The 12,642-nt window shown below is 32.0% G+C and overlaps 1 protein-coding gene across 1 annotated transcript in view; it reads right to left on the reverse strand.

Annotated features, from left to right (window-relative positions):
* The window catches only part of LOC145685079 (pickpocket protein 28-like), a 73,274-nt gene that overhangs the window by 55,119 nt on the left and 5,513 nt on the right, over nt 1–12,642 (reverse strand). The window contains exons 2-5 of the mRNA XM_081757424.1: nt 9,543–9,834; nt 8,025–8,078; nt 6,171–6,276; nt 1,487–1,593 (exon numbers count right to left, since the gene is read on the reverse strand). Of these exons, the coding sequence (XP_081613550.1) occupies nt 1,487–1,593; nt 6,171–6,276; nt 8,025–8,078; nt 9,543–9,834 (559 nt within the window). The remainder of the gene's footprint in view (nt 1–1,486; nt 1,594–6,170; nt 6,277–8,024; nt 8,079–9,542; nt 9,835–12,642) is intronic.

The raw sequence follows: 12,642 nt of genomic DNA on the forward strand, positions 1-12,642 counted from the left end.
TCAATTTTCCCCCACACAAGATTCAACAGAATTACTTAACAATCGTGATACTTCTGTGAAACTTTGGTAGTCCCAGCAACAGACCGTGTTTCTGTCGTATTTTGTAGGAATTTGTAGGAATTTAGATGCAAATTCATGTTAATCAGTGCAGTATTGCAGTGTCACTCAAGTGCCGGGGTTCTTTGATTTGAAATATTATAGAGAAGCTTTTTTTCGATGACATTTGGCGTCCTCATGTCAGTTTCGTTTTATGCATAGTGTATTACACAGCATTTTCAGAATCCTTGTTCTTATTGCAATTGTCGTCTGTCTGACTGGCATCTTTGTATTTGCCATTATTCTTAAGAAAAAAACTGAAAACACGCTGATTTCAGAGCGAACGTCCTGCTATTATCAACTGAAAGACAGACAAGATCACAAGGAATATATCAAATTGTTCAGCTATTAAAAATGTTACAGATATTAGAAAACTATGTAGAACATACTAGATTAAGTGCGATTATCTACGTACACATGCAATAAGAATACATGCCCTACGAAACAACTTCGAAAGTATTTTTTGGATATCCTCACATACTAGCATAAGTTTGGAAGTTGTATTCATGGCAAAATACCAGAATAACAGGTATTTTCAGGAGGCCATAAGGTAACCGCACAACAGTAAAATTATGACTATGAAATATTTTCTATTATACCATAGAGCAACAAACCACAAAACCTTTCTCGGGGATTTCTCGGTACTAGGATTATGTCATAATATCACGAATGAGAAAATGAACTAAAATATTTTTTATCATATGTTTTCTATACAAAAAGAGAAAGGAACACTGACACCCAGTAATATTCGTGCAAATAAAGATCAATTATTATCAATACTGTTAAGATTATAAGATACACATATCCTCTGCTGCTATTTGATGGATTAAGAGGAAAGTTTAAAGTAAAGTTGAATATAAAATAGGACACGTAAATACATTTTATTTTTCACGTAGTTTGCAGTGTTGTCACGTAATAACTGTGTATTGACACAAAGTCATACTCGTACTTCCATGAAAGTCAATTATTATGAACCCTCTGAAGACTAAAAAAATACATATTTCCTCTGCTGCTATTTGGTTGATCAACACCAAAGTTTCAGTTTAAATTGATCCTAAAATAGAACACATAAATTCATTTTATTGTTCACCTTGTTTGCAGTGTTGCTACGTAATAACTAAAAGAAGCGGAGATGGAACGTTTTAAATGGAATTTCCTTAAATAACCCCCAATTAGTTTTCCTTTGTAGACAGAAATGTCCCGTTCATTACGGAAGCTGAAAGCTTTGTCTCTTACAAATAGATCGAGGTAAAACTTGTTTCAGTGTTGCACTAATGGTCTGATCTGAGGTCACTTAAAAAGTTACAGATTTCTTATTTACCCTATCCTATATGTTGTTACTATATTTCCATTAACTAAATAATTTCATCTATTACATATTGTCTATTACCTGCAATATCAAGCATTCCACGAACAACTTTCAGACGACGAAAAGTCTTAGCACATTTTACATTTGTAGTCAGTTTACCGTATTGTCCAACTTCGCTCTTACCAACACTAAAATTAAAATGAAAAATATATGGAAAATAAGAATTAGTGCGTCCTCAATAGTTGTTCATATTAAACAGAAGAATAAATAAAATAAGTAAGACATAATATTGTTACATGGAAGAAGAGACTTAGTAACAGACTTAAGAATTTCATTGTTGGTAATCATTAGTATTGATGACGAAAATAGTTTATCTTCGAAATTATACGTTAAATGTGCACTCCTAATTATATTTTGGATCTGTCATTTTGTAATTTTTCTCAATGCTACCAACCTTTTAAACTTCTTCCAAATTATATCTCATTTTTTGATTTTTAAGACATTTATTTTCTGTTATTGTAATTTATGCTTATAATACATAAACAAACTTGACACAGGAACTTTTTATCATAGTACTTTCCCTTCAGCCCGTCCCCATAAACGGTTATTGAGAAGGGATGGCAGTTGGCAATATCAAGCTGACCAATCAAAATCCATTTTATTTAGTCTTATGCTACATATTAATATTTAGTTAGTTTCAACACCGGTAGTCTCATTGGAAAAAAAGTTAAATGGTATAAGTTTTAATAGTTTTCCGTTCTAATAAATTTCATTGAAATGCTAAATGATACCTGCTTCAACAGTTTTCAATAATTGTGTATTACATCTAAATGTAGAATATTGCCGATTTTATAGGTTTTTTATGCACGTGACTGCAACTACAGTGCATTCAAAATTTGATGATTTCCCTGTTTTCAGTCAGATGATTTTATAATACGTAAATGCATTTTGGTTCTTCAAATGTAATGTGATTTGTTTACTGTTGATGGGATTAGTAATGTTTATATGAATATTTGTATTTAAAAGTTGGTTATATTGCAACTTTTGTTAACATATTTTTACGCATTTTCACTTTTTTCACTAAGATGTTGTATGTGAAGTTCCTAAGTATACTCATTAGAGTGCACCTATTATACCATTATAATTGTACAAAATTAACTTTTTCATTAAAAGTAAATTATTGGTTTCGTCAGTTGCTGCCGGTAAATTGCCATTAGAAATCACTAACCAAAAACTGGAAGAAACATTTATTTTCAATGGATTAATGCATTTAGGATATATTCCAAACAGTAATCGGAAATCGCTGTCTCAAAAATATTGTATGTTAAACATAATGTTTATTTATTTCCATGGTTTGCGTTATACAAAGCAACATAGAAAAAACGATTAAACAATATATGTCTACTTTACTTCGCTGGTCGACCTGGTTCTATATCCCGTTATTTATGTTGCATTGCATGTCCTATTGGGTGGGTGGCGAACGTGATTGAAGCAATATACCGAAAGAATAGTATTACTAAAGAGTCTCCTGTTAACCAGTTGTAACTCGGTATACAAACGCTTACTGTCAATAACTGCAGATGCATCTCAAAGTTTTAAAAAAAATCCGTTATAAGAGGGAAGAGCAAATTACGGTACTTTTCTCTTATATTTAAATGATAGCCTATATGTCCTTTCAGCATCATGGGTAAATGGCTGGTTTGTTTGAAGCTAATTTCAGAATATAGTACTTGGCTCATGCTGGGTTTATATCCTGTCGTTTACATAAAAATGCATTTTGCATGTTTAGTGAGGTTCATATTTTATCTCAAAAAAATAGAATAATACTTAATCGAAGCCTCTAGCCTTAAGCACATTTTCACGTTTCCGAAAATTATGTTTGTAAATGAAGGGAGGGAAAATTAAAAAAAAATGTAAATTTTCCCATTCTGCTTTTTCTTTTTTGGGAACTGGTTAAAGTGAGGAAATGAGCGTTTGAATGAATTTACTAAAATGAACGTTTGAAAATTAACATTTCCACTTCGATACTTTTAAAACTTGATTTTTACTCAAGCAATGGTAATCACAACTCAAATTATATATATATATATATATATATATATATATATATATATATATATATATATATATTATTTCCGTGTGTTTAATGTGTATTTAAGCTATTTCTATATTAAGCTCAAAGAAATGAACTTCTGATAACACGTAAAAACATAGAAAGGTTTAGAAACAGATAGTGTTGAATTTGAAACAGATCATGAAGATTTTATTAGATTTAATCAAGTGTAGCTATCATTGAACTGTGATCTGACTCTCTGTTGAAACGTTAGTGGTGAGTACTACAACTTGTATCTTACTAAATTATTACATGATGTGCAACGTGTGACATATACTAACTTCACTACGCTCATAAGTTAACATTAGTATATTATTTTGCTTAGAATACTTGTCTCCACAGTATTATTAGAAACTACAACAACAGTTTTGCACTATCAGCCGGTCTTAAATACACTATTTGATTTATATTTGTATTGAATTATGTCTTTAGTTTATGCTCAGCATTTTAATTTACATGATTTGTGAAGCATATGATCGGAATTTTTGTAAAGTATCAGAAATTGTATAGTACCTCAGCTTTAAATGATCATAAATCTGTGGTCTAGGACAGTGCATTAACGTGGTATGCAAGCGGAACATCCATAGTACATGAAATGAAAAGTAATCTTATCGTATACTAACTTTGGGGAGGTAGGTGAATCATAGGAATGCGTACCATAGCACGCGTGAATCATTGTTCTTCTTTCATTATGAGTTTCCTCATTTATGCAAATTTCAGATTACTCTCAGCGTAAAACATTTGTTGTATAAAGGCTGTTAATGAATTACTTCAGCAAAGTGCGACATGTGACTTCAGACTACAAAGTATGAAGTAAAATATTTGTGTGGCACTGCTGGTAACTAGGGATATCAAAGTGTGGCGAGACTACATTACAAAACGCGATATTTCGAACATGGGGGTTAGAGTTCTGACTTTTGGCATCTACGGCCATTTAGCCCTTTACGTTTTGCGAGATGACGACCCTCAACGATCACACACTCCGGGAAGAGGGAAAGAAGATAGAATTGGGGAAGGAAGGAGCGGCCTCGGAACTATAAGTTAGGTACTACACCGGCATTTGCCTGGTACGAATAAGGAAAACCTCATTCAGGCTGGCTGTCAGAAAAAGCGTTTGACAATTTTTCAACCAAGTGCCTCCATCCGGAATCGAACCCGTTGATCACGAGTAACCGTGGACGATGGTCCATATCAGCGTAAATGAAGTCAAACACACGCTATCTCCAAATGTATTTTTCACCATTGTGCGCTTAAAGGACATGATTTCCATCCAGGCTCCTAACATGATCTTCATAAATACTCTGAATAGAAGATGGATTCAAAGTAGACAGAGTATAAACATGGATATCAGTGAATACCTAATTCCTCGACAAGAGGCCGATAGCGTTACGAACGATCAAATCTGCGGTACTTCGATTTCTAATAATGCATGCACTAGTATTATGTATCGTTCGGAGGAATAGCAATAATATTCCTTGAAATTCTTTCACTTAAGTGGAAAAATACATCAGAAACATTATGCGGTAAAATATGCAAAACATGTTCATCATTTTAATCATAGAGTCTGTCTATTGCAAAGTACGCTATTTGTTTTTCGTCCGATTTTATTCATTTACTTCTTACTACGAGGAGAAAATCAGTCAGCAATGTACCGCAAAACAACAACAACAGCAAAAAGAAACTATCAATAGCTTTTCTCATTTAATATTCTAAGATTTACTTTATTACGTTGCATACATGTTAACTAAATATTTACGTTTAATGATATTTCGAATTTTTCAACACAACCATGAGATGATTACTATAAGTATAATTTATCTGTCTCAATCATACATAATACCCGAACTACATGAAATCTAGGTACGGTTGCGTAAAGTATGTACTACAAGTTCTTTCCCGAACTTAGAATTCAAAGTGTTATTTTCATTTTGTTTTGTTTCGAATAAAAAATTTCAAGATACATATTGTTTAAGTTCTATAAGTGCATTTGGACTCAGAAGTATTCTGACTTAACAGTACCCAATTATAACTTAAGTCATTCTTTTTAAAGAATTATAATAAAAGAGTTAGAAGATGTTTTAAATGTTGGCTATTAAATGTTACAACTATCGTTTTTACTAGTTTATATGTCCATAGCAGTCAACTATTGGCAATTTATGTTATATGAAGGTTGCTCTAATTTCTTTCAACAACTATGTACCTTGAGCAACTACTATACAATCTTTCCTGATATCATATCTTCTTATCTCATTATTTACATTCTACCTCCTGGGCCAGTCATATTTATCTGTTCATCTATCTATGATATCCATATATCATTTCCGATATAATTTTGAACTAACATATATTATCTTTGCAAATCTTTTCCAGCATAATTGTCTCGTTGTATATAGTTGTATCTATGTATTAGCTGCTTTGTACATATAATCTGTAACATTTAGAACTATGTATGTCGTCAATTTTCCGAGTAGGCAGATATTGGACATTTAAAGAAAACAAGTTCAAAGCATTTATATTAATGGTGAAAAGAATGCTGATTATGCTGATTTCTATGTTAATATAAAGTGTGTGAAGTTCTCATCTTTATAGATGAGAATTAATACTGGTTTTCATATAATGAATTTTACATATAAACAACATCCTATAACTTACGACACAGAATAAGTAATATCCATTGTTTGTTGGATACAAGCACGAGGACAATCGCATCTCAGACCCTTATCTTTGTGGACAACTGAGTTAATTGGATGTAAATGATCTGAAATTATAAATAAATAGAATTTTTTTTGACTGTAGTAATTATGTAAGTGATATACCTTCTTACCACCGGTATATGCAGCTCTATATTTCCATAAGAGTTTTGATAACAATAGCAAACTGAAATAGTTTATGCATTTATTTACACCGAAAGTAAATTTATAAATGGTTAACATTTTTCTACCTATGGATCACTCCATGATCAAATTTGACTACGTGAATTTGACTGAGAATTTTCCGTTTGTAAATGTATGTCAATTACCATATTTGACGACATGGAAATATATAATATTGGCGCAATAACTCCCCCCAAAAAATTGTCATTCTAGAAATTACATAAATAGAACTCAACTGAAGTAAAATGAATTAAACGATGGTAACCTGAAAAAAATGAAACAAAATGTAAAATAATTAAAACAGCAGAACCTGAAGGTGAATTAACCTGTATGATGGGTAATACGTTATATGTTATTTCTTGCAACTTGCTTTTCTACATAGACAAATTAATAAAGTATGAATGAAAATTAATTTATGTGATGTATCTATTCCAGTTACAAATATTTAGTAAAAAACTGCATTGTTTACCGAAAATGTCCAATTAATATTTCTTTATGAATGTATAATAAGCAGCATAGGAATCGCTGGCACAAAGGGATGAAACTGTATATAAAGTCCAATTTGAGAACCATTTTGTCACAGATAATGATAAACATGTGAATAATATAGAAATTGTAATATAATGTTTTATGATTATTTTTAAACACTCATGATACGAATTTGAAAAGATATTTTAATTATTTAATCATAGAATACAACTGGTTTTCTTATATTTATCTGTCAGGCCTTTATTTGTATTTGAAAAACGTTGCGTGTGGACTATCTTGGTTACACAAACGTAAGTGGACGTTGTACTGTGACCTTAGTTCTAACATGCTGCCATAGGAAATTTGGTACTATGGTACATATATTTATACCGTAGAATTATAAAAATTAGTATAAATTAATGTTTAAGACATATAAATTTTAACCTTTCATTAAAAAGTAATATATTTTAAATAACACTTTCAATGCAATAAAACCAATTGCTTCGCTCGATTTTCATAAATACTGATTGATTATTTTTACAATTGAGGTTAGTTTGACACAAATTTACAAACTTATATTCAATAATATACATAAAGTTTTACTATGTGTTTATAGAAGTAAAATGTAATTTGTGAAATGAAAGCATTATTCATTCATTACTGAAATTGTATTATGTTATCTTCCAAGATAATGTTATGACGGAATCACATAATGTCATTTGATTTGTAAATTTTAATTGATGAAACATCTCAAGATTTTTCGGTTTTCTATCAAATTTACATCTATATGCTTTTAGTATTCTTAAATCAAAGTACTTCATTCTCGGCCGAAAATATGATTATGAAAGTTGTAATAGAATTATCATCAAATTAAGAAAATCGATTTCTTGTCCCTGACAAAATTGATGTATTGATTTATACGTATCTTTGACGAAGTGGAGAATGATTAAACACTAAGGGCAACTTTTGTAAGTACACAGATGTATATGTTCTGGTATGTCACCATTGTGAGTAATTTACATACTACTTCCGACTAATTGAAATGTATGTGTTAGCATCTTAATTAACAGACAAAGGATGACTTAGTGATTTGATTAAAACTATGCAGTGGTCTCCTAAAAGACAAGAAACTGCAAAAGAATTCACGGAAATAAGAACCAATTACCTTCAAATTTCTTGAGACATTCATGACCTTTTTCATCACAAAGTTTCTGTTTGTCTGTAAAATGAATAAAATACGTTATGCATAAATATTTTAAATCATTTATTTTGCCTTTTCTAATATATCCTATGAATATTTTAATAAGATAAAATACAATTAATGTTTTTATATTTATTATTTTTTCATACGTTACAGCTAATTAATACGTAGTTTCCCGGAGTTTTATATTTTGTTGATATGTTAATTACCAACAAATAGAAATATTATTACTTTTTCAGAATGAAGTAATAATGAATATAATAACGAAGAAACTATGTTTGCTTGCCGCTATTAACTCGAAAGGAAAATGAATATTATAAGGCTTTATCATAAATTAATTACGATTTGAAATCATATTGGAAACTGTTTAATTAGCTTTGTCAATACACTTATCAGAATGCGACTGAAAGTTTAGAACCTACAAATGTAGGAGGTGCGGTTGAAAATAATTTCCAATGGACTCTGAAATGAAAGACAAACATAAGAACAAAAAACATCTTTTACTGTGGAGTTAGTGATATATAAGTTACTTGTTGTTGAGACATTTGTTTTAAACCAAAGCCATATTTTATGTACTTGTGTGAAAGACTTCCATTACGATGGATTAGAATTTTAATGATATAACCTTCTGAAGCACAAATGAGCTATCAAAACGTTGTCTGTTCAGAAATCGTTTCTGATAGAGAAACCATTAGTGAAGCTGGATGCTATGTCCAGGCTATAGGGGAAGTTCAAAGACATTCCAACATCTTTGATTCATGCCATCTGGTTCTCATTTTTGGGAATATACATTGTCGAACAATTGCTATATCCCTACCTGTCATTCCAAGTCTATTACTATGGATTGTCCAAGACAGTTGCACCAAATTATTATCATATCGTTCTATAGTGATGACATTCTCTTAGAGTAAGAAGTAATGACAAGACACCATGTTCGTAGGGAAAGACTGTACACAATACTTAGATATATTACATTCTTTTTTTAAAAAAAACTTAGCTTTGCCGGACGAACCGTAATGCCGTCAGTGAATGATTTATTCTCGTTGACAACGCGTTGTACGAATTGATTAGAATTCCATTGGTAACGCAGCAGAAGATTAAACAGAACAGTGCATGTTTGTGAGATTCATCATAGATACAAGTGTCGAAAGTAGTCAATGTAGCTATATGACAATTGCAAATTAAGACAATACAGCAGCGTATGAGTGATCTCTGGAACCGGACGTGCGAGTTTAGATACTGTAAGCTTTATGTTCTGCCGAATTCCTTGCTGCAAATTTCCAACATATTTAGTTGTAACTATGGACAATCAGAAACCACGGTGTTCATTGGATTATAAATGTATAGACACTAACCAATCCGATAATATGCGTTACACGACCATAGTGTAAATTACTGTAAAAAATACTGTAAAGACACTAATACCGTAACTCAATAATACTATTAAACAATGTGTTTTGCAGTCTTAATTTGGTTTCTTACCTTTTCTTGTTCCAAGAACAAAACCAGTACAGTTACAGAGTTCCATACTCTTGTCCACCTTACACTGCATTAGACAGGCGGAGTGGCTATAGTAATCGAAGGCCCATAAGCCATCATTCTCGTCAGGAAATTTACATTGTCTGGATTCCACTGGAATATGGCGAACATCCGGATCTGCAGTTTCATTTGTTACAAGTACCTCTAGTTTCATGTGGTCAACTATTTCGATCATTTCCATCCCAATTTGTTCTTTAGTTGCCATTGGAATTTCGTAGATTCCATGGAAAAAAATCTAAAATGAAAATAATTTAGAAATTAGTAGATAATATAAGACTAATATCTTACTATTATGTTACTAGCAGCACGCTGAATGAAAATCATACGTTATTGGGTAGTATTACTTAATTACAACAGTTGAACACATTGTTTAAAAAATAAAGTAAACTAAGATGTTGGTTTATGTTGTTGATGCTAAATTGCGAGTGTGATCCTTAAGTTTAATTGAGTTGCAAACCTTCACATGTAAAGTTCTTAAAATTTATGTTTTGAAAGTGATTTAAGTATAGTATATTCCTACGATGTAATGAAATTCTCCTCCAATGTTTATATGACATTGAGGTTATGAGAAATTATAGACCAACACAGAATTCTGAACTTGTAGTGTTTCCATTACAAGTGTTAGAAATGGAACGTTCCACATAAAGACTTGTCTAACAGTTGGGATTTCAAATTAATAGTGTTTTGTTGTTCATATTCTGTGTATCACAAGAAAATAAAATAAAATATTCTTATAAATATTATGTACATTATTGATAATATAAAATATTAGCATATATATAGGGTGTTACAAAACAACACGGAAAATGATTAGGAAGCGATTCCTAATATTGAAAGAAACGAAAAGTATAAATCAATCTCGGTGTATATCTCCATCCTTTCCGTCCTATGACCAACCAGAAATTTGTCAAAAAACAGTCATAACACAAAACAAAATGTCCGATCGAAGTCGGATAAAAGTCAATGTCCACTATTTTTAACCGTAGATTCCATTAATTCAATATTCAACACGTTGCTGGATTACTTGTAATAAGGTCGGACTCAAAACAAAAATAATCTGGCTGGTATGTTGTTAGTTGTTTAACGATTCAAATAACAATCAAATTCAATATTTGAACGGTCAAAAGGTCATCATACATCCTACAACTTATAAAAATACTGTTAGATTCCGTAGGAGTCAGAGATGCATATGTTAGATTGATCCACTTTGTATCTGCACATAATAAACTTTCAGATTCAGAATTAAGATGAAAGGAAGCATTTAACTTCTTTCACAGTTATATCCTTTAGCCTAATAAAGCCCCATGAGAGATGAAAGTTAATTATTGAGAAATAATTCGTGAATTGAGAATGTAGGAGAGAAAGCCCATGAGACAAATGACGGAATGATGTTTTCCTTCACAATTTTACCTTGTCTGGGGTCGGATTTGTGATCTTTTATACCAGCAAAGAGCATCTTATGTGTCAATCACCGTGGCGCAACATTGGAGGAAGAAATATAATTCCAATAAATGTATGGTAAATTAATAGAATATATATAATACATCAAGAGAGAAATATATATTAATGCCCAAAGCTGAAATTCGTAGAACATTCTTCGACCAGAAAAATAATAATTACGATTTCTGTGATTTGGGAGTTCCTGTGAGGTGCATTTCACAATAAGCTGTAGGTCCACATCTTATATTGGCTTGCTGTTGATATTGTCACAAAACTCGTAATGGTGCGAAATTATCCATGAGAAAAAAACAGGTCGCAGATAAATACAGGCGTTTTTGCATGTAATTCAGGTGGCCAAGAATGAATCCATCATTCCATCTTTGATGTCATTTACAACTACACTATTTCCAGTTGAGGCTCTACATTGGTAGTTGGTTTAATTATACATATTAGAATAATAGATTTTACTGTAGGGTTTCCGATAACCTCTCCTAATTCACATGACCCTGTGGTCTTGAACAAATCTAGTGAACAACTCTGTGTTAAATTGAAAAATTAATTTTAAAAAAATTAAATAATTCTATGGCCTATGGATCCCAGAGGTTCAATGCTGCGTTCACAAAAGCTCTCCATTGATTTCTATCCTTAGCCAACTGGATCCAGTTTCTACTGTGTGTTCTTATATCTGCAAGATCCATCTTAATATTGTCCTTACATCTGCGCCTAGATCTTCCTAATTGTCGTCTTCCAGTCAAGACTTTTAAAGCGTTTCTACTTTCTTTCATCCTAGCTACATGACTTGCACAAATAAGCCTCCTACTTGATGACCCTTACAATGTTTGGTAAAGCGTATAAAGTATGTGGTGCCTCGTTATAAAGTTTCCGCCGTTCTCCATTCCCGTTCCTCTTGCGTTCGGATATTCATCTTTGGATTTTGTTTTCAAATCCGTTCATTGTATGTTCTTCCCGTAGAGTAAGTGACCATGTTTCGCAACCATACAGAACAACAGGCATGATTATCGTTTTACATATTTTAAGGTTCAAATTCCTCCACAAAATTCGTGACGACATGAGATTTTGAACCGAATAATAACAGAAATTCCCTACTTTTAGTCGACATTTAATTTCTTCGTGAATATGGTTTTCGTCTGTTAATATTGATCCTAGATATTTGAAGCTATCGATTTTATCAAAAGTAAAATTTAATATTTTAACTCATCCATAATTTTTTGCATTACGGTACCGACGCACTTCCATGTACATGAAAGGAACCCCTTTAGTGCGAGGTCGGAAGTGCAATCTGTAGTAAGGCTAATTTGAAAGTGTAGTGTGAACAATGATGACATGATAAATATTAGCTGCTAATGGCTCACCACGTGCATCAGTAGGGCGCCAGAAAATAGAGGAATGCAGAAATCAACCTTCTATGGGATATATGCAGCGGCAGCCGGTGGGGGAAGGCTGCAGGACTGCAGCCCCTCCCCAACGTAATTCTATATTTCCAATCTGAGACCTAATAACCAATCTTTATATTTATGCCTTTTTTACGCGCGTTTTGTTTTTCAACTTTTCACTTCCTTGATGGAAATGTATTGTTCAACTT

This window comes from Thermobia domestica, chromosome 5 (genome assembly GCF_964235325.1).
Source record: "Thermobia domestica chromosome 5, izTheDome1.hap1.1, whole genome shotgun sequence".
NCBI classification, from domain to species: Eukaryota; Metazoa; Arthropoda; class Insecta; order Zygentoma; family Lepismatidae; genus Thermobia; species Thermobia domestica.